The sequence below is a fragment of the Pseudophryne corroboree genome, chromosome 4, assembly GCF_028390025.1.
Source record: "Pseudophryne corroboree isolate aPseCor3 chromosome 4, aPseCor3.hap2, whole genome shotgun sequence".
NCBI lineage: Eukaryota > Metazoa > Chordata > Amphibia > Anura > Myobatrachidae > Pseudophryne > Pseudophryne corroboree.
In genome coordinates, this window is record NC_086447.1 from 778,838,172 (window position 1) to 778,865,507 (window position 27,336).

At 44.9% G+C, this 27,336-nt stretch overlaps 1 protein-coding gene across 1 annotated transcript in view; it reads left to right on the top strand.

Annotated features, from left to right (window-relative positions):
* Positions 1–20,142, top strand: part of PRPH2 (peripherin 2) — a 121,187-nt gene extending 101,045 nt beyond the window's left edge. The window contains exons 2-3 of the mRNA XM_063919807.1: positions 4,745–4,991; positions 19,924–20,142. Coding sequence (XP_063775877.1) covers positions 4,745–4,991; positions 19,924–20,142 — 466 coding nt within the window. The remainder of the gene's footprint in view (positions 1–4,744; positions 4,992–19,923) is intronic.
* The last annotated feature ends 7,194 nt before the right edge of the window (positions 20,143–27,336 follow it).

The following is a 27,336-nucleotide window of genomic DNA, read 5'->3' on the forward strand; positions in this document are numbered from 1 at the left end:
CCTGCTCTTTTTATTAACAAATCAAATAAATTAACACCTGTGACTGTCTGTGAAATTAGGAACAGTTGCTAACGGGATATAGTCAAAATGTTGACATTACAATTAACATGCTGGCACATGCAGAATGTCAACATGTTCACAATGTTTACATATGCAGTGTTGACATGCAAAATGTTGTCATTTTGCATGGACCAGAGGTGGAGGATTAGGCAATGGTTGGAGAAGGTTAGGCACTAAGGGGGGGAAGGGGGTTAGGATTAGCGATATACTCACCAATGGAAGCTACTCCGGATCCACTTGAACTCATTATTAACTGACTGCTGGAGCTGTCAGACCCACCATAGCAGGTAAGTAACCACTAGGCCACCAGAGACGTTTTGTCGATATAATCATGTCGACATTTTATCACTGGTGATAAGGTGATGAGTGTTGATATGATGAATGTCAGCAAAATATACCACATGCTGTTACTGTGCACCCACCTATATACTGTATTTATACATGTACCATATTAAATGAAGCATTTGCTATGTATGCTCAGTGGCTGTGATAACCAATCTCATGTACAAATAATGATATGGCAATAGGGGTAATGGAACAGTTGTCCCTACACCCTTCCACAGAGCCCCTCTTTGCTGCTGAAACACCTCCATTTTCTGTAATGCTGGCATGTGCCACTGCTTCCCCTCCCGCAAACCACCACAGCATGTCAATCATGCTGCAGCTTAGGGGGCACTGTAGTCGTCATTGCAGACACAGATCTGCACATGCACAGTACAATTCCTGTACAGGCGTAGAGTAATAAACATCAGTAAATATGTACGGAAACATGTACGATCACTGACAGGAAAATCATCCTGTATGTAGCCAGCTACAGACCGCAAGCCATTTGGAGGCATGGTATTTTTATTGTTAGTGTAATTAAAGTTAAATCTTAATTCAGAACGATACCGGAGTTAAACAGGAGGAAAACAGAAGGAGACCATTCAACCTGTTATCTCTGCTACTGTGGTACTATACTTAAAAACTCTGCTGTGGGTATGATTCCTCCAACTTAAATACCTGCTTTCTCCGTATCCTGAACACTTTGGACATTGCAAGGAGTTGCCACTTTGCCTGAAGCCCTTAAGATTGTTTTAAGCTTTTACATCTCTGTTTACAGCATTCAAGTGCCTTTGTCCTTTTAACTTTATACTATTGTAATTTTTACCTGTATTTTCCATTGCTTTTTACCATTGCTTTACAGCCATACATTTTTAACATTGTTTATCTTTATATTATATTCCTGTACCAATGACAGCTTCAAACTATTCATCTTCATAATATACTGATGTAGTTATGCTTATATATTTACAAGCATTGTATCTTTTTATTAGCATTTTTACCATATTAACTGCAGTTTCTGTATCTCACCCTCTCTATTACTACTGCTATTTAACTCCTATTTTTCTCATCTACACCATGTCCCTCTCTTTATGACCCCCCTTCCCCCAATCAGCGGCTAGGTTATCCTATATTTTAGCTCCTGTTCTCACCTCCCCCAAAGTCTATTCCACCTTCTCCTCCCCCTACTGTCTCCCTTCCTCCCATCTGCTACTCTCCCCTACATCTACCATTATTTCATGTTCAATCACTTCTCTTTCACCATGGTCCTGCTTGCCCCACCATTAAGCCCTGCACCCTACCTTCTCTCCGAGTCACCTCTCCTCAACTCCACTCACATCACATTAAATTTCCACCTTGCCCCCCACCTGCAGTTTCCCTTGCTCAATCAGGAGCCTGTGCCATCCCAATGCTCCTTTCATCCCCAGGCTCCAAATCAATCTATCCTCCACACTACAGCAACCCTTATAATCTCATTCATATTTCTCCCACTCTCTCCTGTGCCATATGGAATGGCAGATCTATAACAAACTGGTTCCCACCATTGATCTTTTATCTCCAACTCCATTAAACTTCTAGCCATCGCTGTATCCTGAATTTCCCCTTCAGACACTTCTTCTTCCACTGCTCTCTTCTCTGGTGGCCTCACCTTCTCAAATACTATCCCTCTCTTGCGCCTTCCAACTCATACAATCAGAATCATCCCTTTCATTATTTTCCTTTGAGGTTCATGATATTCGCCTCTTCCAGCCTGTTCACCTATGAATAGCTGTTATCTTCATCCCCCAGGCCCTATCTCCAAATTTGTTGACAACCTTGGCTCCTAGCTCCCTCACTTCCTTTATTCAGGCCTTCCTCCCTCATTTCAGGTGATTTCAATATCCTATTGATGTAACCACTGACCTTGATGCCTCTAAACTCCTTACCATCATTTGGTCTCTCTCAATGGACCTCCTCGCCCTCCCATGTGAGTAGACACTGACTTAATCTGGTCTTCACTCACCATTGTGATATATGTGACTTTACCAATTCCCCATCATCACCTCTCTCTGATCATCATCTTCTTTCATTTATCTTATCCCTCACCCCTTCTTGACCCCCCAAGGTTACCATCATCAAGTGTAACCATGGAGCTATTGACACTTCATCCATATCACAACTTGACTCACTGTTTTCCCCTATTTCTCTTTCTTGCCCTGACCAAGCGGTGTCCCTATACAATGTCTCCCTTACTTCTGCAGATCCATACCTCAACCGTGGCATTCTAAATGCATCAGATACCTGCAGAAGTGTTCACCTGAGCGACAGTGGAGGAAATCGTGCTCCAATACAGACTTTGTCTACTTCAAGTTTATGCTCTCAACCTACAGTGCTGCCTTTACCCTCTCTAAACAGTCATATTTCAACCCGTTATTTCTTTGCCACTTTCTTCTTCTGTCCCACCCTCCTCACTTCCTCTCCTCAGTCTCACCCACTTCACATCTAAATCCATCCATCAGGACATCACATCCTACCAGACCCTCATCATCCCATCCTCTTCTTTTCCAGCCTACCTATGACCATCTTTTCCATCCATTTTACAAACTCTGAATTCCTTCTGCCGTCCACTCCCATTAGCCTCCAAATTCCTTCAGTGGATTGTCTACAACCGCCACATCGCTTTTCTTTCTTTCCACTCCCTACTTGATCCATTTCAGTCTGGTTTTTATCCTCTCCATTCCATAGAAACTGCCCTTGCTAAAGTCAGCACTGCTCCTCGCTGCCAAATCCAAGGGCCACTACTCTTTCTCACTAGATCTGCATGATACTGCCCTCTCCTGACTGTCCTCCTACCTCTGACCATTTTATTTCTGTCTCATCTCATGACTGCACTACTCCCCCACTTTCATTACCAGTATTCACCAAGGTCTTGTTCTTGGACCTCTTCTAATCTCCCTTTATACATTCTATTTAGGTGAGCTCGTCAGCTCCATTGGCCTCTAATATCATCTTTATGCTGATGACACTCAGATCTACCTCTCCTCCCTGACTTTTTCCCATCCCTCCTCTCTCGTATCTCCAGCTGTCTCTTTGTTATTTCCTCCTGGATGTCCCAGCGCTTTCTTAAATGTAACATGTCTGAGCTGATTATCTTCTCGCCCTCCACAATAACTTTCACTTCCCTCAATTTAATTAAATATTGACAGCACCACTGTCTTGGAGATATCCTTGACGCCTCCCTCTCTTTCAAACCTCAAATTCAGTACCTTTTGCAGTCCTGCCATTTTTATCTAAGCGCCTTGAGTCCTGTTGGAGAAAGAACGCTATAAAAATAACATTATCTCAGAAATATCTCCAGAAACATACCCTTTCTCACAATGGAGGCAACTTAGACTTTCATCCACACACTTGACTACTGTAACCTCTTGTTTATCTGGCCTTCCTGTACCCACCTCTCACAACTCCAATCTGTCCTCAATGCGGGATGCCGGCTGTCACTATACTGACAGCAGCATCCTGTCTGCCACAATGCTGGCAGCGGGGCAAGCGCATCGAGGCTCCTTGCGGGCACGGTGGCTCACTTCACTCGCCACAGATTCTATTATCTCTCTGTGGGTGTCATGGACACCAACAGAGGGAGAATCACCAATTTGTCATTATTCCGGCGGCGGCATTGTACCCGTCGGGATTTCAACATGGGTATTGCGACCGCTGGAATCCTGATGGTTGGTATTTTAAACGCATATCCTCAATGCTGCTGCCTGGCTCATCTTCCTGTTCAAACGCACTGTGTCTGTCTCCCCACTCCTATAAGCCCTTCACTGGCTCTTCTCCTTCAGAACCCAATACAAACTGCTCACACTCACTTACAAACCCTCACACAATACTCTCCTATTTACATCTCTGACCTAATATCTCTTCAGACCCTCGCCCGCCCACTTTTGCTCCACTAATTAACACTTCTCCTCCCAACTGATTACTTTCTCCCATTCCCGCACCCAAGATTTTGTCCGTGAAGCTCCCTTGCACTGAAACTCTCTCCCTATCAGACTCTCCACTTCCCTACAAAATCTCAAACAGGCTCTCAAGACCCACTTCTTACCAAAGCATTCCAGCTCAATACTCCTTGCTCACCGTCTCCCCCCTCTATAAATTGTAAGCTGTCACAAGGAGGGCCCTCTTCCCTCATGTGCTTTTTGGTTTTGTGTACAACTCTGTATCAGGTCAGTCTCCAAAAATATAGAAGCATTGGAAAAGACAGAATTTTCTTACATACATTAATTTCTTCCTCTCTATTAACCCTATTGTACAATCAGTAGTTAAAGAAAAGTATTTGGCACACTGTTATTCATATTGCCATCCTCTTATTTTTTCAATGTAGCCGGATTAAAAGTAACGTGGATGGCAAATACTTGATGGATGGAGTACCATTCAGCTGCTGTAACCCCAGTTCACCCCGTCCATGCATCCAGCTCCAGGTGACCAATAACTCGGCTCACTACAGCTATGACCATCAGACAGAAGAGCTGAACATGTGGAACCGGGGCTGTAAGGAAGCGCTGCTCAACTATTACACCAGCATGATGAGTTCCATGGGGGCCCTGGTGCTTCTTGTCTGGCTATTGGAGGTAACAAAAGATGCAGAGTTGCTAAAGCCCCAACATTTTTGGGACAATTCATATATTTGATCATGTATTTTTGGGACAATTCATATATTTGATCATGTATTTTTGGGACAGTTCATATATTTGATCATGTATTTTTGGGACAATTCATATATTTGATCTAGCAAAACTTATAGAGAGGACAGATGGAGAAGTTACCCATACTATCCAATCACGTTCTACTTATTATTTTTTTAGAACAGTGATGGGCAAAAGCGGCACAGGGGCTACATGCAGTCCTCTAAGCCTTCACTAACAGCCTCCAGCTCCTTCCTACTTTGTTGTCATAAGTATTTGCTTCATAAGTTATAATGCTTACTTATGTTTGAAAAAGTCTACTGATGTTATTACACTTAGGTGTATCACTGCTACACAATGTACTTGATAAATGATAGCTAGAAGCTGATTGGTTATTATGGGCAGCTATTGCACTTGTCCACTTTAGAAGGTTTGATACAACTCCCCCTTAGTATACTGCCTTGGTTGCTGGATGTGGTTCTTTAATTGTTCTTGCCCTGCTAAATAGAATTCAGCAGAACTGTGTTACGGTTATATCCAGTGATCAAGTTATATTGGGGTTTTAACAATAAGTCATGTTTGCATAGAGTGTTCAGAACACAGTAGTCATTCACAAATGGAAAAATATGGGGAGGTGCAAAGTATTTTTATATGCAAAACACTGAATTACTAACGACACAATGACAGCACTACTTTCAAAGGAATGATATTATCAACTGGCTAAATAGAAAAAAGATAATTTATTGGAAATAATTATATATAAAGTAGCCTGCACTCTACCACTCCTTTAAAAAAAGCGATACTCAGAAATTCTGTTTATTTATTACCCTATTAAGGCATCATTTCATTATAACGCACAATAAAAATGAAATCTTTCAGATAATAAATATATATTAATAGGCACCAGCTAGTAAATGATAGGTTAACAATGAATAGTTATTTAACACATAAGATGTTGATAATTTCACTCCAAGAGGTATGTTCTATATATCTGTCCCAGCAGGTTGGTATAAATTCCAAATAAGGATTGTGGTGGTCATTCCGAGTTGTTCGCTCGGTAATTTTCTTCGCATCGCAGCGATTTTCCGCTAATTGCGCATGCGCAATGTTCGCACTGCGACTGCGCCAAGTAAATTTGCTATGAAGATTGGTATTTTACTCACGGCATTACGAGGTTTTTTTCTTCGTTCTGGTGATCATAATGTGATTGACAGGAAGTGGGTGTTTCTGGGCGGAAACTGGCCGTTTTATGGGTGTGTGTGAAAAAACGCTACCGTTTCTGGGAAAAATGCGGGAGTGTCTGGGCGAACGCTGGGTGTGTTTGTGACGTAAAACCAGGAACGACAAGCACTGAACTGATCACACTGGAAGAGTAAGTCTCGAGCTACTCAGAAACTGCACAGAGAAGTCTTTTCGCAATATTGCGAATCTTTCGTTCGCAATTTTGAGAAGCTAAGATTCACTCCCAGTAGGCGGCGGCTTAGCGTGTGCAATGCTGCTAAAAGCAGCTTGCGAGCGAACAACTCGGAATGAGGGCCTGTATTATTGCATCTAAGATAATAAATGTGAAAAAGGAGTAAATAAATCATGCACTTGTTCATTGATAGCAAATACTAGTGGGAATATGCTGAGAACTAGGCAATGCAAAAAAATCAATGTTCATCTGGTAAATAATGAAAATGGAGGATGATTATGGCAGAGAATAAGGCAGTCTTCCGAGACTTGGTCTTCCAATGCTGAACAGCGGCCAACCTTATATGGATCCCTCTGATCCTTTGAGCTTGAATATCCTGACATGGCTGCAACAAATTACATAAGTAGTCAGTATAATGATGTCCTCTAAAACAACTTGTAATGGTGAAACACAATGATTTGTGCTGGATTAAACTCCTCCGTGAAAGATAAGGTAACCAGTGACCAAGAATAATAGTCCAGCCAGTTAGACAGCTACATTTGCAGCTGGCCAATCCGGCACAATGTTAAAATGAAGAATTTAATATACATATCTAAATATAAAGAAAACAAAAGGACATTAGTAAAAAAATGGAGGTGACAAAAAGCATCCACGTGAACTTTACACAACCAACAGTGACTTTACCAGACAGCTCTGTTGTCACTGTAACAGGGATACACACTGCGTGCATTCCCAATGTCACAGTGTCAAACAGCCCTAGGCCTATCAGCACAAGGCTGTGAGTAGAGACTGTAATCGGCACTGGAAGACCAGCATGCGTGTTAGCCTGTGAGATGGTCAAGTGGAGCCAGCGAGCCAAAGTCCATTTATTAGCCAGCCACGCTTGTGGAAACCATAAAGAACAAATCTGTTCTTCGAAAGAAACTAGTACAGTCCACGTAAATCTGCAGAGGCCGGACCATATCCAAGGAAGCCTCCTCTTTAGAGAGGCCAGGCGTATAGATGGAAGGCTGTATCAACAATATCCTCATTGATATGGAATTTGGATACCACCTTGGGGAGGTAACCCTGTTTTGTCCGGAGGATGGCCCTGTCATGATGAAAAATCAAAAAGGGGGAGCGGCGTGAGAGCGACCCTGTGTGCTGAAGCTATTGCCAGGTAAAAGGGAGTCTTTGTGGTTAACCATTTAGTCCAATGGTTCAAATGGAGAATGTTGCAAAGCCCGGAGAACTAAGGACAAATCCCAAGGAGATACTGGAGGGACAAAGGGAGGCTGAAGTCTGAGTACCCCCCTGAAGGAATGTACGGACATCCGGTAAAGAAGCAAGTGTCACATCTGGAGCCAGACAGATAGAGCAGAGACCTGAACCATGAAAGAAGCAAGGCAGAGGCCCATGTCGAGTCCAGCCTGTAGAAATGCCAAGAGTCTAGAAATCCAAAATAGCAGAGGATCATAGTGTCAACGAGTGCACCACTGGAAGAGTGCCAGATACGGTAAAAGATATGAGCTGAGGCCCGTTTCCGAGCCCTGAGCATAGTTTGAATAACCAAACTGGAAAATCCTTTATCCCTTAGGATGGATGACTCAAGGGGATCAGTACTAAATGCCGCCGGCCGGAATCCCGGCGGTCGAAATCCTGATGCCGGAATCCCGACCACACAATCCCGACAGGGGTGGCGAGCGGAACGCAGCCCCTTGCGGGCTCGCTTCGCTCGCCACGCTGCGGGCACAGTGCCTTGCTACGCTCAGCACACTATTATATTCTCCCTCTATGGGTGTCGTGGACACCCACGGAGGGAGAATATGTCGGGATTGTGGCGGTCGGGATTCCGGCATCGGTATTTCGACCGCCGGGATTCCGGCCGGCAGCATCTTGACCGCATCCCGACTCAAGAGCCAGGCTGTCAAAGACAGGCGAGATAGGTTCGGGTGTAGACAGGGACCTTGTGACAAGAGGTCTGGATGAAGAGGAAGTGGTAACGGCACGTCTATGGAGAGACACTGGAGATCTGTGAACCAGTGGCGTCTGGGCCATGAAGAAAGCCACTTAGAATTTGCGGAGCACTCTGGGAATGTGAGATACCGGAGGAATAAGATAGGCCAGACGGAAGGACCAGAGGACTGTTAGAGCATCCACGAAGGTTGCGTCTGGCTCCCTTGTTCTAGACCTGTATACGGGTACTTTGTGGTTGTATCTGGAGGCCACGAGGTCCACTTCTGGAGACTCCACTTGTCCACCAGAAGATGAAATACTTATGGGTGTGGTGAACACTTTCCGTCATGCACATCTTGGTGACTGGGAAAGTCTGCTTCCCAGTTGAGGACCCCAGAATGAAGACTGTGGAGATGGCTGGTAGATGGCGTTCCGCACAGGCAAGAATCCAAGCCACTTCTCCATTGCGAAGCCACTGGCGTTTCGTTGTCTGGCTGAATTTGAACAGGAGATCCATGAGTGACGTCCTGAGCCAGAGTAAGGGCTATGTAAACCGCCCGAAGTTCCAGGACATTGATTGGAAGGTCCCTCTCTGCCGAGGTCCAACGTCCCTGAAAGGAGTGACTGCTCGTGACAGCTCCCCACCCCTAGAGGCTGGCATCTGTGGTCAGAAGTACCCAGTGGGGAATCCAGAATGGACGACCCTTGTCCAGGTTGGAGGTTTGTAGCTACCAAGAGAGGGACGTTTAAACATCCTGAGACAGGACTATTGTCTGGGATTTGAGGAGTGGGATGTCCATTCCACCTGGCGCGTATCAGGTGTTATAGAGGCCTGGAGTGGTACTGGGCATATTCCACCTTGTCGAAGGTGGAGACCATGGAACCAGGATCTGCATTGCGGAGTGGTTGGAGACTCTGCGACTGCGGAGTAAGTTGTGTATGCGTAGGTGTAGTGCCATTATCTTGTCCAGAGGAAGGAAGATATGTTGTACTTGAGAATAGAGCTGTACCCCGAGATGGAGCATCCTCTGAGACGGGATGAGCGAGGACTTGTCCCAGTTCATCAGCCAACCGTGACTTTTAAGGAAGGTCATGGTCACCTGGAGATGACGGCTGAGTACCTTCGGAGAATGTACAAGAAGAGAGTATCCAGATTTCCTGCCGACGAAGGTGAGCAGCCATCACTGCCATGAGTCTCCTGAACACCCCTGGAGCTGTGGAAAGGCTGAAGGGTAGGGCCTGAAACTGGAAATGCTAATGGAGAACAGCAAACCATAGGTACTGTTGATGAGGGGATGCTTCAGGAAGGCGATAGTGTACCCATGCGAGACCACTTCTTGAACCCAAGCATCCGTTCTGATCTGACACCAAGCATGGGCGAACTGAAGAAGTCGGCCTCCCACTCTGGGAGCACACACGAAGCGGCCCGCCCCGTCAGGCTGAGGGTTTATCCTTGGGCTTGGCAGTTAGGTGCCTAGCAGCCCAGGCCTGCTTTGTTTTGGGCTTAGAGGCCTTTGTGTGATGTGGCATTCTAGGGAAAGTCTGACCTCTGGCCTTGCATGATGGCGAAAGGACGAAGTCTGAGGCCGCATAGAAGAGGCTGAGGGTAGACAAACTGTTTTAGAGGCTGCCAGGTTGGTGTCCAATTCTGGTCCAAAAAGAAATTCACCAGTATATGGTAGTGCTTCCAGGACCTTCCTTGACTAGCGTCGGACTTCCATTAGTTAAGACAAACAATGCGGTGGGCTACTACAGAAGTAGCCGACGCCTTAGAGGACAGAAGGTCCGTATCCAGAGCTGCCTCACCAATGTAAAAGGCAGCATCCCTGATGTTAGCAATATATGACAGTTGTTCCTTGGTAGCCTCCGAAGGAAAACTGTTCACAGGGGCATCAGCCCAGTTTTCTATAACTTTAGCCACCCAGGTCGCAGCTATTGCGGGTCTGGAAAATGCGCCTATAAGTATACAGAAAGACTTGAGACATGCATTTAACTGTCTATCAGGGACGTCCTTGTGGGAGGACGCGGTAGGAATAGGTAAAGTGGAGCTCTTCACCAAGCGTGTCACATGAGAATCCACAGCAGGGGGATTTTCCAATTTTCTACAATCAGTAGCAGGCAATGGATAAAAGGAGCTGAGCCTTTTAGGTACATGGAATTTCTTGCTAGGATTTTTCCACACCTCCCCCATAGCCTCAGTGAAGTGGTCTGAGTGGAAATTCTGCCACTACTACTTTTTGGCGTTTACACAAAGGATCTTTTGTCTTTGGCGCTGGTTCCGCATTCTCCAACTGAGGAGAGAATTTAACCGTTCTCACTAAATCATCCATGTTAAATTTTGACTGAACCTCTTCCATCATATAGGTCTGAGAGTGGCGTAGACTGTGACAGTGGCACAGTACACTTGTGGCAGTAGCTGGAGGCATTGGTAGCTGGCTCTGTAACATATTATGAAAGGCAGCCGACGAAGCTGCAAGACTCTGCACAGAGGCAGAAGACATGTCCATCCAAGGGGACAGTTGGGGCCGGAATAGTAGGCTGATAAATGGTTTGTTGTAATTGCGGAGCCAGACCCATACGGGGGCCACAGACGAGGCTGCAATATGGTCAGCAATTTTTGCAAGCATATGGGAAAAAAAACGTCCCAGATGAAATTCCACTGTAGGAAATTTCCTGTTCTCACACCAAGAGACGTATTTTTTCAAATACGGTGGTAACGTTTAGACGTTACCCCCTTTCTGGCTTGGATCAGGGTTGGAATAACATATCCGGAATCCCTTTCCGGGCTAGAATTTGACACTCAACCTCCATGCCGTCAAACGTAGCTGTGGTAAGTCTTGATAGACGAACGGCCCCTGTTGGAGAAGGTTCTCGCGAAGAGGTAGAGGCCACGGGTCCTCGAGGAGCATCTCCAGTAGATCCGCATACCAGGCCCTTCTTGGCTAGTCCGGAGCAATGAGAATTGCATGAACCTTTTCCCTTTTATTCTTTTGAGAATCTTTGGGATCAATGGGAGTGGTGGAAACATATACACCATCTGGTAGACCCATGGAGTCACCAGAGCGTCCACTGCCACTGCTTGTGGGTCCCTCGCCCTAGAACAATACCACTTGAGCTTCTTGTTGAGACGAGAGGCCATCATGTTGATTTGTGGCATTCGCCACCGGTGTGTCAAGCACCCGAACACCTTCCAGGTGAAGGCCCCACTCTCCTGGGTGGATGTCGTGTCTGCCGAGGAAGTCTGCTTCCCAGTTGTCTACGGCCAGACTGAAGATCGCAGACAACACCACAGCGTGTCTTTCTGCCCAGAGGAGAATCCTTGTTACCTCTGCCATTGCTGCCCTGCTCTTTGTTCCGCCTTGTCGGTTTATGTACGTTACTGCCGTCACATTGTCCGACTGAACCAGAATGGCTTGCTCTTGAAGAAGATGCAATGCCTGTAGAAGGGCATTGTATATAGCCCTTAAGGCCCATACACACTTGATGATGCACACGTCTGTCAAAGTCAGAAAAATATCTCTATGCACGCTACCATATTTGCACCGCACACAGGTCCGTGCTGCGCATGCGTACGCTCTCCCGTACGTGCGCATACTCACAGTCGCGGGCACCCGCAGGCGCATGGTATGCGTATTTACGGTAGAGTTTATGCGATCGTAGCGTGCGACTCAATCATTACATATTTTCACTAATAATGTATTTTGTAGATCATGGTCCCTTTGATAGATTCTGAAAGTTTGGTTAATATAGAATGTTCATGAACAGAGGAATCCCTCTTTGTTTGATACGAAGGGTCAGATAGGAGTAATACAGTGGTGTTTAGTATCCATCGGAAGAATATTTAATTAGAAATATTCCGGTGTTGGTTTGAAGCAGATCAATCGCTCGTGCGAATAGTTATGGACATAAGAAGTTTATGAACATTTACTTTATTTGCACTTTATTACCCATGCGGCGGGAAACCCAGTTTCCCTCCCACCTGAGCAGTTGGAAATAGTCACAGCCCACCTGTATGAATCAACCTATGACCTTTTGTTATAATGCGAAGCCAAATTCCTGTGTCCAATGAACAATGAGATTGTAGGGACCATTGAATTGTATTGTGTGTGGAGCATAAATAGCGGGCCGACCATATCCAACTGCACTCTCTTCAACGGTTCTCATTGCTGATAATCGGGAGCTGGATATCGAGGCGCATGCGATCGTTCCCCTTGTGCGTAAGTTTTCTCCGTAATCATATTGTCTTACTGTGAGCCATCTCTCTCTCTCTCTCTCCCTCTCTTCTCTTTCTCTCGTATTTTCCCTTGATTAGACTTGAATTGTATTGTATTGTATTTCCTGTGTAGTTATCTGGTTAGTTGGTTTATGTTATACTGTAGTGTATGCTTTGTACTGTGATTCTTTTTGCAAGTAATAGTCATAATACATATAATAGGTTTCGGACCCTAAGCCAGGTATCTGTGTATTCCTTATAGTGTTAAGTATTCTCTGAGCGTCGGTGACGCTCAAGCAGCTTTGTAGGTAATCAGGTTACACAAGGTTGCACTTACACATTGTCTCCACACTAAGGTTTACTGTGTATTTCATTGCTGAAGGTATAGATATAAAGGTTTAACGTTGTGAGCGTCTGCATCGCTGGTGATCTCCTCGTGGTCCCGAGCGCTGCTACGCTATAGCGAATCATTACGATAAGTCAACAGCCAATATTCTGCCTGCCTGCGATCACTTGGCCGTGAGTGAACGTGACGCCTGAGCGTCTCGACCACGGCTAAGCGATCGATACGCAACTTGCGTACCCTTACGGTACTTCTTACGTAGATAGCGTACAGTGTTCTTAGACCTCATAAAGGGTTATATACACGATAAATATTTAGCTTTATCAATTGGGGGCTCGTCCGGGATACTGTCAAAGTCAGAAAAATATCTCTATGCACGCTACCATATTTGCACCGCACACAGGTCCGTGCTGCGCATGCGTACGCTCTCCCGTACGTGCGCATACTCACAGTCGCGGGCACCCGCAGGCGCATGGTATGCGTATTTACGGTAGAGTTTATGCGATCGTAGCGTGCGACTCAATTATTACATATTTTCACTAATAATGTATTTTGTAGATCATGGTCCCTTTGATAGATTCTGAAAGTTTGGTTAATATAGAATGTTCATGAACAGAGGAATCCCTCTTTGTTTGATACGAAGGGTCAGATAGGAGTAATACAGTGGTGTTTAGTATCCATCGGAAGAATATTTAATTAGAAATATTCCGGTGTTGGTTTGAAGCAGATCAATCGCTCGTGCGAATAGTTATGGACATAAGAAGTTTATGAACATTTACTTTATTTGCACTTTATTACCCATGCGGCGGGAAACCCAGTTTCCCTCCCACCTGAGCAGTTGGAAATAGTCACAGCCCACCTGTATGAATCAACCTATGACCTTTTGTTATAATGCGAAGCCAAATTCCTGTGTCCAATGAACAATGAGATTGTAGGGACCATTGAATTGTATTGTGTGTGGAGCATAAATAGCGGGCCGACCATATCCAACTGCACTCTCTTCAACGGTTCTCATTGCTGATAATCGGGAGCTGGATATCGAGGCGCATGCGATCGTTCCCCTTGTGCGTAAGTTTTCTCCGTAATCATATTGTCTTACTGTGAGCCATCTCTCTCTCTCTCCCTCTCTTCTCTTTCTCTCGTATTTTCCCTTGATTAGACTTGAATTGTATTGTATTGTATTTCCTGTGTAGTTATCTGGTTAGTTGGTTTATGTTATACTGTAGTGTATGCTTTGTACTGTGATTCTTTTTGCAAGTAATAGTCATAATACATATAATAGGTTTCGGACCCTAAGCCAGGTATCTGTGTATTCCTTATAGTGTTAAGTATTCTCTGAGCGTCGGTGACGCTCAAGCAGCTTTGTAGGTAATCAGGTTACACAAGGTTGCACTTACACATTGTCTCCACACTAAGGTTTACTGTGTATTTCATTGCTGAAGGTATAGATATAAAGGTTTAACGTTGTGAGCGTCTGCATCGCTGGTGATCTCCTCGTGGTCCCGAGCGCTGCTACGCTATAGCGAATCATTACGATAAGTCAACAGCCAATATTCTGCCTGCCTGCGATCACTTGGCCGTGAGTGGACGTGACGCCTGAGCGTCTCGATCACGGCTAAGCGATCGATACGCAACTTGCGTACCCTTACGGTACTTCTTACGTAGATAGCGTACAGTGTTCTTAGACCTCATAAAGGGTTATATACACGATAAATATTTAGCTTTATCACGTCGTTAACGACTTCCCTTGAACAGCTGAGCAAACGACATGAGCATACACACTACCAACGACCAAAGACGAAAGACCAAAGATGAAAGACCATAGACCATTCATCGTTGAAGCATCCAAGCTGAACAGTTTATTAAAATAAACTGATTAGATTACCTGACCATTCTGCAATGGCCCTAGAGATCCATGCACAAGCTATAGTGGGTCTCTGGGCCACCCCCGCAGCTGTGTACAGAGATTTGAGAGTGGTCTCAATCTTGCGGTCTGCAGCATCCTTCAAGGAAGCTGCCCCAGGAACAAGTAAAACGATCTTACGTGACAGCCTAGAAACCGCTGCGTCAACTATCGGTGGGTGTTCCCATTTTTTCCTATCATCCCGAGGAAACGAGAAGGATGTGAGTAACCGTTTTGGGATCTGAAACTTCTTGTCAGGATTTACCCAAGTTGCTTCAAATAGGGAATTTAACTCCTTAGATGCAGGGAAAGTAGCTGAGGATTTCTTTTTTACATTAAAATAAGATTACTCATCTTCCTCTGTCACTTTGTCAGGGATGTGCAGGACATCTCTAATAGCTTCTATCAGGGCCTGTATTCCCTGTGACAAAGCTGCATCCCCCCCACCCGAGTCCACCTCACCCTCCTCTGGCTCGGATACCGATGATGATGTATCAGCCTGCATGATTTGGGCCAGAGTACGCTTCTGTGGACAAAAGGCAGGGATTTGAGATGCTGGAATAACCACTGAATCTCTATTCATCAGGTCATCAACAGATTGCCTTAAGTATTGAATCTCCTTCTCATTTTGGGATAATTTATTCGAAATATTTGAAATCATCCCTTTTAATGAATCTAACCATACTGGTTCAGCTCCACTAGCCTGAGAATGTGTACTATCCTGAGTACACGGCAGTGATCCCCCAGATTGAGAAAAATACTCTGCTGTGCATGATACACACTCTTTAGACATAGTAAATGTGAAAGAAAACACACACACACACACACAGGAAAATGGGGTAAAACACAGTTAACCCACACAGAGCCCTCTAGGGAGACACAGAGTATAATGGAGCCAGCCACACAGCGCCCCTATAGCTAAAGTACAAGTTCAGCTGGGTCGCAAACCAAGTACCCTTAATAGGGTTTAGTACACCAAATATTGCTCCCCCCCTTTGCTATGACCCCCTAGTACAGCTGAGGTGCTCTGGAGTCCTTGTTGAGGAGCCGCGCTTCCCTGCCAGTCTGTCTGTGTATAGCTACAGAGGGAAAATGATGCTGGTGAGCTGTTGGATCCGCTCATTGTGAAGCCCCGTCCCCCTAATGGCTCGCGGTCTTCCCGGTTTTTTATACTGGCTGAGGTAATTTCTGTTCTACAGTGGGTTAAAACCCCTGTAGAATTGCTGCCAATGTGGGGATATGTTTGTTGTGGCTTCAGCTCGCCCTTTACAGCGGGACACACAGCATCCTGCATGCCTCTAAAGCTTGGAGCCGCAGCCTGCTTATCAGCGCTGCGCTCCTACCCCTTGTGCCGCCATTACAGCCGACCACCTACTCACCAGTCTTCTTCTGGATCTGTTAGGGGTGGCGGCGTGCTGCAGGTCTGTACACTCGCCCTGGTGGGGCTTGTGAATAGGACCCTCAGGAGCTCAGTGTCCTGTCAGCGGGGAACGGGACCATTAACCCTAGGGAGGTTGGGCCGTTCTTCCCCCTAAGTCCCACGAAGCAGGCAATCTGGTGCCAGCCAGACCTGCCTGAAAACAATAAAAAAGAAAATAAATGCGGAAAACTCTTCAGGAGCTTCCCAAGCGTGACTGGCTCCTCCGGGCACATTTTCTAAACGGAGTCTGGTAGGAGTGGCATAGAGGGAGGAGCCAGCCCACACTATCAATTTCTTAAAGTGCCCATGGCTCCTAGTGGACCCGTCTATATCCCATGGTACTAATGTAGACCCCAATATCCTCTAGGACGTAAGAGAAACACTACATGCAAGGCAGCAATGCTATCATATTTGAAATTTAGGAGCCAAGAAATTAGTTCAATCAAAACATATACATCAGTCCCAAGGAAGGAGGTACAAAAGAATTCGGATGAAACATGGGTATGTCTCACTAGATGAGGATTAGTTGGATGGAAGGAGGATATAGTGAAAAATATGGAAGTTGTGAAAAAGATGGCGCTACTGTGTCTGTGAGGATGGAAAAAATAGTGGAAAGAGGAACCCAGAGGTATACTTATCTCTATAACTGGGGGTTTTTCTTCCCAGATGTGGTTCCTTCTTCTGGATCTTAGGGTATGTTCACATGGATATGAGACACATGGAAAAAATAAAGGGAAAACACATGTGTGGAATTGTTTTTGATTGATGTTCTTTGTGTATAAATTAAAGATAACACTTTTCAGTTTATATAAAACGTGAATAAATTCTGGGGATTATTTTTGGAGTAATTTTTAGGTTAGGAGATCTATTTGATGACGGCGGTGGAATATGTGCATACCTCACTTACACAGTGAGGAATAAATAGAAGCACATCAAGGTATCTTTTATGTAGCACATTCAATTTTTCATAGGAAAAAATTGTGAATATGATGTCCAACCACAGCGTACCTCACTTACTCAGTGAGAGGAAAATTAAATGCATATAGCAGTTTCTTTATCTCAATAATGGAAGCACATCAAGGTATAATTCTCTCTCTGTTGTGAACAATATGAATATGGCTGCTAATTACAGCGTACCTCACTTACTCAGTGAGAGGACGGTAGATGTATATAGCGGTTTCTTTGTTATATGTAATATGGCGTACCATTACTCACAGTGGAACGTATGTGGATCCTCATATCATGGTATCTTTGCATCAACCACACCGGTAACACGATATAAAAACCAGCAAAAGAATTTATTATACAAGCAAGTAAAAAATTATTAAAATTAATAAAAAATTCCAGCATTGAGCAGGGGAAGTGTGCAGATCTGACAAGGTGACCCTCTGTTTGGAGAGCAAAGTTCCGGTTCCTTGTTCTGGGTCGAATTTTAAATATATTTAAAGTGGGGTCTTACCTTCTCAGAGGAGCACATAAAGCTCACCTGCACCAAGGCCTCCTTAGCCAACGCGTTTCGAGTAAAAACTCTTTTTCAAGGCATGAGGGTATGAGAATGTGAGTTCCTTATATGTGATCACTGATGATGATGTCACTTCCGGTTCCGGGTTCTTTTAAAATCTGTCTGTCTCTCAGATATAAACAAACTTATATATGGTCGAGATCTTGGTTGTATTGGCATAACATTTCAACTTGGTTGGTCTGTTTTTAAAAGATCCTGAGTTATTTACGGTCTCCGTGACCGGAAGTGAGCGCCGATATGGTGTCCAGACCGGAAGTGGTAAAGTCGGCGCTAGGGATGATGGTCAATGTAGTCCAAGTTCTTCCTTAAGGATAACGTCACTGTAGTTGCGACCGGAAGTGGCCGTGAATTCTCATTGCCGCGACCGGAAGTCGTCATATCGCCGCTAGGGAAGATGGATCTTGTAGTTCTAAGTATATGGAGAAGTTTCCCAGGAAGTGGTCTCATAATGATGAACTCTAGGGATATAGGGAAATGTAGTTTTCAGATGTATAACATACATCCCGAGCGCCGACTTTACCATTTCCGGTCCGGACACCATATCGGCGCTCACTTCCGGTCACGGAGACCGTAAATAACTCAGGATCTTTTAAATACAGATCAACCAAGTTGAAATGTTATGCCAATACAACCAAGATCTCGACCATATATAAGTTTGTTTATATCTGAGAGACAGACAGATTTTAAAAGAACCCGGAACCGGAAGTGACATCATCATCAGTGATCACATATAAGGAACTCACATTCTCATACCCTCATGCCTTGAAAAAGAGTTTTTACTCGAAACGCGTTGGCTAAGGAGGCCTTGGTGCAGGTGAACTTTATGTGCTCCTCTGAGAAGGTAAGACCCCACTTTAAATATATTTAAAATTCGACCCAGAACAAGGAACCGGAACTTTGCTCTCCAAACAGAGGGTCACCTTGTCAGATCTGCACACTTCCCCTGCTCAATGCTGGAATTTTTTATTAATTTTAATAATTTTTTACTTGCTTGTATAATAAATTCTTTTGCTGGTTTTTATATCGTGTTACCGGTGTGGTTGATGCAAAGATACCATGATATGAGGATCCACATACGTTCCACTGTGAGTAATGGTACGCCATATTACATATAACAAAGAAACCGCTATATACATCTACCGTCCTCTCACTGAGTAAGTGAGGTACGCTGTAATTAGCAGCCATATTCATATTGTTCACAACAGAGAGAATTATACCTTGATGTGCTTCCATTATTGAGATAAAGAAACTGCTATATGCATTTAATTTTCCTCTCACTGAGTAAGTGAGGTATGCTGTGGTTGGACATCATATTCACAATTTTTTCCTATGAAAAATTGAATGTGCTACATAAAAGATACCTTGATGTGCTTCTATTTATTCCTCACTGTGTAAGTGAGGTATGCACATATTCCACCGCCGTCATCAAATAGATCTCCTAACCTAAAAATTACTCCAAAAATAATCCCCAGAATTTATTCACGTTTTATATAAACTGAAAAGTGTTATCTTTAATTTATACACAAAGAACATCAATCAAAAACAATTCCACACATGTGTTTTCCCTTTATTTTTTCCATGTGTCTCATATCCATGTGAACATACCCTAAGATCCAGAAGAAGGAACCACATCTGGGAAGAAAAACCCCCAGTTATAGAGATAAGTATACCTCTGGGTTCCTCTTTCCACTATTTTTTCCATCCTCACAGACACAGTAGCGCCATCTTTTTCACAACTTCCATATTTTTCACTAGAATCATTTTTTGACTAAATTGGGATAAGTCAAATCGTGAAGTAAAGAGGCTGCCACCGTGTCAAATGAAGCGCCAGTAATATTCCAAAACAAACCATTTTCCGGAAGGAGGATATAGTTTGGCTTACCATACTCTCTCTTTAAACTGGGACACACGTGAAATACACAGGTTCTGTGGCTGAATGACTTCCAAGCCTAGATTTCACCTGGTTTTAATCAGCCACAGAACCTGTTTAATGCATGAGTGTCCTGGTTTAAAGGGATAGTATGGTAAGCCTAGATACAGTATAGTTGACTTTTAATACTGAACTTTGTTCCTAGTTCAAACATCTCTACCTTTTAGTATTTCAATTTGTGAAAAATATTTTCTGCAGATGACGGTCATGATTGGGCTGCGGTACTTGCATACGTGTCTGGAAGGCCTTGAAAACCCTGGGGATCCCGAATGTGAAAGTCAGGGCTGGCTGCTACAAAAGAGCCTGAAAGAGACAGTCGCCTCTTTCTGGGAGTTCCTGAAAAATATGACTAAGATGAACAAGGTGGAGAGCGCAGACGGAGAAGACAAGGCTCCAGCGGTCACCACAGTCAGCTGAATATCAGGACTAAAGTGGACTTTATTATAAAGTCATCTTTGCAAACGTGAAAATCTCTTTGCAAAAAAGAGATTAACCAAAAATTTCCATTGTCAAGAGAGTGTATGCTGCATATTCTATACTTACAGTACATCACACTACATGCGCTCACATTAGAAAGAGACTTGCCACCAAACATATTTTAAAAACATTATTTTGCATTTTAATATCCTCAAACTATTCCACAATATGTATATACAAGGCAGAGATGTTTTACAACAATCTTCACATTTAATTTTTTTTTTTAAAAAAGGTTTGGTCTAGTACTACTAACCAAACCTCGCTGCTTTCAATAGATCGCAGACATAATATACTTTTATACCCATCACAAAAGGAAGGCTGCATTGACCTCACTTATGATTTATTTATTTAAAGCTATACAATGGGCTGTTTCAGGGACCTATGATGACATGCTTCTGCAGATATTAAGGAATGCTCACTGCTATGTTTGACAGGAAGTGATAGCTGTTTGATCTACAGTAAAACTGGTTTATTTAAATTCATTCTGATTCACTTCAAAATCAGGCTACAGTTGAACAATGTACAAAGTAGAGGCACTGGCATTTAAGATGAACCAAGTTTGTTTGTATTTATTACTTATTAGCAACTTTACTTACATCAACCAATAAAAGCTATATTCAGCTGCGTGTAATCTGCTAAACTTCATACAATACTGGAAACCTGTTGGGAACTTCCAAAGATGATGGTTCCCATTAACGTAATGGGTGATAGGGAAGAACAAATAAAAGGTTCAGTATGGGTGTATAATTACTTTCTGGTTGTTACATGGTTTAAGTTGGTTTATCTGCATGCATATAATTTATAGAAGACGGTACTGTATCAACTTTTTGTGTGGCTGGAATATTACAGTATGTGAAAACACTACCTAAATTTGTCATCAAATGTAAATATAACCAGTTCATCAGAAGACCACAGACCTCATGGATTTCAGTGACATATTAAAGACCAGTGATAAAATAAGTATTTACTTACCGATAATTCTATTTCTCGTAGTCCGTAGTGGATGCTGGGAACTCCGTAAGGACCATGGGGAATAGCGGCTCCGCAGGAGACTGGGCACAAAAGTAAAGCTTTAGGACTACCTGGTGTGCACTGGCTCCTCCCCCTATGACCCTCCTCCAAGCCTCAGTTAGGATACTGTGCCCGGACGAGCGTACACAATAAGGAAGGATTTTGAATCCCGGGTAAGACTCATACCAGCCACACCAATCACTCCGTATAACTTGTGATCTAAACCCAGTTAACAGCATGATAACAGAGGAGCCTCTAGAAAGATGGCTCACTACAACAATAACCCGATTTAGTTAACAATAACTATGTACAAGTATTGCAGACAATCCGCACTTGGGATGGGCGCCCAGCATCCACTACGGACTACGAGAAATAGAATTATCGGTAAGTAAATTCTTATTTTCTCTGACGTCCTAGTGGATGCTGGGAACTCCGTAAGGACCATGGGGATTATACCAAAGCTCCCAAACGGGCGGGAGAGTGCGGATGACTCTGCAGCACCGAATGAGAGAACTCCAGGTCCTCCTCAGCCAGGGTATCAAATTTGTAGAATTTAGCAAAACGTGTTTGCCCCTGACCAAGTAGCTGCTCGGCAAAGTTGTAAAGCCGAGACCCCTCGGGCAGCCGGCCAAGATGAGCCCACTTTCCGTGTGGAATGGGCTTTTACAGATTTTGGCTGTGGCAGGCCTGCCACAGAATGTGCAAGCTGAATTGTACTACAAATCCAACGAGCAATAGTCTGCTTAGAAGCAGGAGCACCCAGCTTGTTGGGTGCATACAGGATAAACAGCGAGTCAGATTTTCTGACTCCAGCCGTCCTGGAAACATATATTTTCAGGGCCCTGACAACGTCTAGCAACTTGGAGTCCTCCAAGTCCCTAGTAGCCGCAGGCACCACAATAGGTTGGTTCAGGTGAAACGCTGAAACCACCTTAGGGAGAAACCGAGGACGAGTCCTCAATTCCGCCCTGTCCGTATGGAAAATCAGATAAGGGCTTTTACAGAATAAAGCCGCCAATTCTGACACGCGCCTGGCCCAGGCCAGTGCCAACATCTTTAAGTGGTTCAAACCAATGTGACTTTTGGAACCCAAAAACTACATTGAGATCCCAAGGTGCCACTGGAGGCACAAAAGGAGGCTGTATATGCAGTACCCCTTTTACAAACGTCTGCACTTCAGGGACTGAAGCTAGTTCTTTCTGGAAGAAAATTGACAGGGCCGAAATTTTAACCTTAATGGACCCCAATTTCAGGCCCATAGACACTCCTGTTTGCAGGAAATGTAGGAATCGACCCAGTTGAAATTCCTCTGTCGGGCCTTACTGGCCTCGCACCACGCAACATATTTTCGCCAAATGCGGTGATAATGTTTTGCGGTTACATCCTTCCTGGCTTTGATCAGGATAGGGATGACTTCATCCGGAATGCCTTTTTCCTTCAGGATCCGGCGTTCAACCGCCATGCCGTCAAACGCAGCCGCGGTAAGTCTTGGAACAGACAGGGTCCTTGCTGGAGCAGGTCCCTTCTTAGAGGTAGAGGCCACGGATCCTCCGTGAGCCTCTCTTGAAGTTCCGGGTACCAAGTCCTTCTTGGCCAATCCGGAGCCACGAATATAGTGCTTACTCCTCTCCATCTTATAATTCTCAGTACCTTGGGTATGAGAGGCAGAGGAGGGAAAACATACACTGACTGGTACACCCACGGTGTTACCAGAGCGTCTACAGCTATTGCCTGAGGGTCCCTTGACCTGGCGCAATACCTGTCGAGTTTTTTGTTGAGGCGGGACGCCATCATGTCCACCTTTGGTTTTACCCAACGGTTTATAATCATGTGGAAGACTTCTGGGTGAAGTCCCCATTCTCCCGGGTGGAGGTCGTGTCTGCTGAGGAAGTCTGCTTCCCAGTTGTCCACTCCCGGAATGAATACTGCTGACAGTGCTATCACATGATTTTCCGCCCAGCGAAGAATCCTTGCAGCTTCTGCCATTGACTGCTTCTTGTGCCACCCTGTCTGTTTACGTGGGTGACTGCCGTGATGTTGTCCGACTGGATCAACCTGGCTGACCTTGAAGCAGAGGTCTTGCTAAGCTTAGAGCATTGTAAATGGCTCTTAGCACCAGGATATTTATGTGAAGTGATGTCTCCAGGCTTGACCATAAGCCCTGGAAATTTCTTCCCAGTGTGACTGCTCCCCAGCCTCGCAGGCTGGCATCCGTGGTCACCAGGACCCAGTCCTGAATGCCGAATCTGCGGCCCTCTAGAAGATGAGCACTCTGCAACCACCACAGGAGGGACACCCTTGTGCTTGGTGACAGGGTTATCCGCTGATGCATCTGAAGATGCAACCCCGACCATTTGTCCAGCAGGTCCCACTGGAAAGTTCTTGCGTGGAATCTGCCGAATGGGCTTGCTTCGTAGGAAGCCACCATTTTTCCCAGAACCCTTGTGCATTGATGCACTGAGACTTGGCTCGGTTTTAGGAGGTTCCTGACTAGCTCGGATAACTCCCTGGCTTTCTCCTCCGGGAGAAACACCTTTTTCTGGACTGTGTCCAGAATCATCCCTAGGAACAGAAAACGAGTCGTCGGAACCAGCTGCGATTTTGGAATATTAAGAATCCAACCGTGCTGTCGCAACACTACCTGAGATAGTGCTACACCGACCTCCAACTGTTCCCTGGATCTTACCCTTATCAGGAGATCGTCCAAGTAAGGGATAACTAAAACTCCCTTCCTTCGAAGGAGTATCATCATTTCGGCCATTACCTTGGTAAAGACCTGGGGTGCCGTGGACCATCCAACGGCAGCGTCTGAAACTGATAGTGACAGTTCTGTACCACAAACCTGAGGTACCCTTGGTGAGAAGGGTAAATTGGGACATGAAGGTAAGCATCCTTGATGTCCAGAGACACCATGTAGTCCCCTTCTCTTGAATTTGAACCTCTGTATGTAAGTGTTCAAAGATTTTAGATTTAAAATCGGTCTCACCGAGCCGTCCGGCTTCGGTACCACAACAGTGTGGAATAATACCCCTTTCCCTGTTGCAGGAGGGGTACCTTGATTATCACCTGCTGGGAATACAGCTTGTGAATGGCTTCCAAAACTGCCTCCCTGTCTGCTTGTAAAGCCCCAGCGTCATGCTGAGGGCTTGGCAGAGGCGGGAGAGGGCTTCCGTTCCTGGGAACTGGCTGATTTCTGCAGCCTTTTTCCTCTCCCTCTGTCACGGGGCAGAAATGAGGAACCTTTTGCCCACTTGCCCTTATGGGAACGAAAGGACTGCGCCTGATAATACGGCGTCTTCTTATGTTGAGAGGCGACCTGGGGTAAAAACGTGGATTTCCCAGCTGTTGCCGTGGCCACCAGGTCTGAAGGACCGACCCCAAATAACTCCTCCCCTTTATAAGGCAATACTTCCATATGCCATTTGGAATCCGCATCACCTGACCACTGTCGTGTCCATAACCCTCTTCTGGCAGAAATGGACAGCGCACTTACTCTTGATGCCAGTCGACAAATATCCCGCTGTGCATCACACATATATAGAAATGCATCTTTTAAATGCTCTATAGGCAATAATATACTGTCCCTATCTAGGGTATCAATATTTTCAGTCAGGGAATCCGACCACGCCAACCCAGCACTGCACATCCAGGCTGAGGCGATTGCTGGTCGCAGTATAACACCAGTATGTTGTGTAAATACATTTTAGGATACCCTCCTGCTTTCTATCAGCAGGATCCTTAAGGGCGGCCATCTCAGGAGAGGGTAGAGCCCCTGTTTTGACAAGCGTGTGAGCGCTTTATCCACCCTAGGGGGTGTTTCCCAACGCACCCTAACCTCTGGCGGGAAAGGATATAATGCCAATAACTGATTATTTATCGGGGGAAACCCACGCTTCATCACACACCTCATTTAATTTCTCAGATTCAGGAAAACTACAGGTAGTTTTTCCTCACCGAACATAATACCCTTATTGGTGGTACTCGTATTATCAGAAATGTGTAAAACATTTTTCATTGCCTCAATCATGTAACGTGTGGCCCTACTGGAAGTCATATTTGTCTCTTCACCGTCGACACTGGAGTCAGTATCCGTGTCGGCGTCTGTATTTGCCATCTGAGGTAACGGGCGCTTTAGAGCCCCTAACGGCCTATGAGACGTCTGGACAGGCACAAGCTGAGTAGCCGGCTGTCTCATGTCAATCACTGTCTTTTGTAAAGAGCTGACACTGTCATGTAATTCCTTCCAACAGTTCATCCACTCAGGTGTCGACCCCCTAGGGGGTGACATCCCTATTACAGGCAATTTGCTCCGCCTCCACATCATTTTCCTCCTCATACATGTCGACACAAACGTACCGACACACAGCACACACACAGGGAATGCTCTGATAGAGGACAGGACCCCACTAGCCCTTTGGGGAGACAGAGGGAGAGTTTGCCAGCACACACCAGAGCGCTATATATATATATACAGGGATAACCTTATATAAGTGTTTTTCCCCTTATACAGGTTGAGTATCCCATATCCAAATATCCGAAATACGGAATATTCCGAAATACGGACTTTTTTGAGTTAGAGTAGGATAGTGAAACTTTTGTTTTTTGATGGCTCAATGTACACAAACTTTGTTTAATACACAAAGTTATTAAAAATATTGTATTAAATGACCTTCAGGCTGTGTGTAGAAGGTGTATAAGAAACATAAATGAATTGTGTGAATGTACACACACTTTGTTTAATGCACAAAGTTATAAAAAATATTGGCTAAAATGACCTTCAGGCTGTGAGTATAAGGTGTATATGTAACATAAATGCATTCTGTGCTTATATTTAGGTCCCATCACCATGATATCTCATTATGGTATGCAATTATTCCAAAATACGGAAAAATCCCATATCCAAAATACCTCTGGTCCCAAGCATTTTGGATAAGGGATACTCAACCTGTAGCTGCTGTATTGTTTATACTGCGCCTAATTAGTGCCCCCCTCTCTTTTTTAACCCTTTCTGTAGTGTAGTGACTGCAGGGGAGAGCCAGGGAGCTTCCCTCCAACGGAGCTGTGAGGGAAAATGGCGCCAGTGTGCTGAGGAGATAGGCTCCGCCCCTTTCTCGGCGGCCTTTTCTCCCATTTTTCAGTGTAATCTGGCAGGGGTTAAAATTCATCCATATAGCCCTGGGGGCTATATGTGATGTATTTTCGCCAGCCAAGGTGTTTTTATTGCTGCTCAGGGCGCCCCCCCCTAGCGCCCTGCACCCTCAGTGACCGAAGTGTGAAGTGTGCTGAGGAGCAATGGCGCACAGCTGCAGTGCTGTGCGCTACCTTGGTGAAGACAGGATGTCTTCTGCCGCCGATTTTCCGGACCTCTTCTTGCTTCTGGCTCTGTAAGGGGGGCGGCGGCGCGGCTCTGGGACCGGACTCCATGGCTGGGCCTGTGTTCGATCCCTCTGGAGCTAATGGTGTCCAGTAGCCTAAGAAGCCCAATCCACTCTGCACGCAGGTGAGTTCGCTTCTTCTCCCCTTAGTCCCTCGATGCAGTGAGCCTGTTGCCAGCAGGTCTCACTGAAAATAAAAAACCTAAAACTAAACTTTTCACTAAGCAGCTCAGGAGAGCCCCTAGTGTGCACCCTTCTCGTTCGGGCACAAAAATCTAACTGAGGCTTGGAGGAGGGTCATAGGGGGAGGAGCCAGTGCACACCAGGTAGTCCTAAAGCTTTACTTTTGTGCCCAGTCTCCTGCGGAGCCGCTATTCCCCATGGTCCTTACGGAGTTCCCAGCATCCACTAGGACGTCAGAGAAATAGAACCTGATGCAACTCAACATAACTTGTGCTGTATTTATATTCAACTCCCCCTAGTAGTCGCTGCAATGAACTGCCCCCCCACAAAGGATCAGTCAAATGAATATCCTGTTCTTACAGTTGATGTTTGTGTTTTTATTTAGCCTTGAAATTATTTAGAGATTAAGTGTGATGATCGTAAACTAGACTCACTGGTAAACATACTGTATCCTGCAAATTGCAGGCATCGGAAAGTTTCCAATGAGTCTGCATGCTGTTTTAATAAGGCAAAACAAAGTTGGTTTTGCCTTTTAAATGATCACCCCTTTAAAACATTGAGCAGA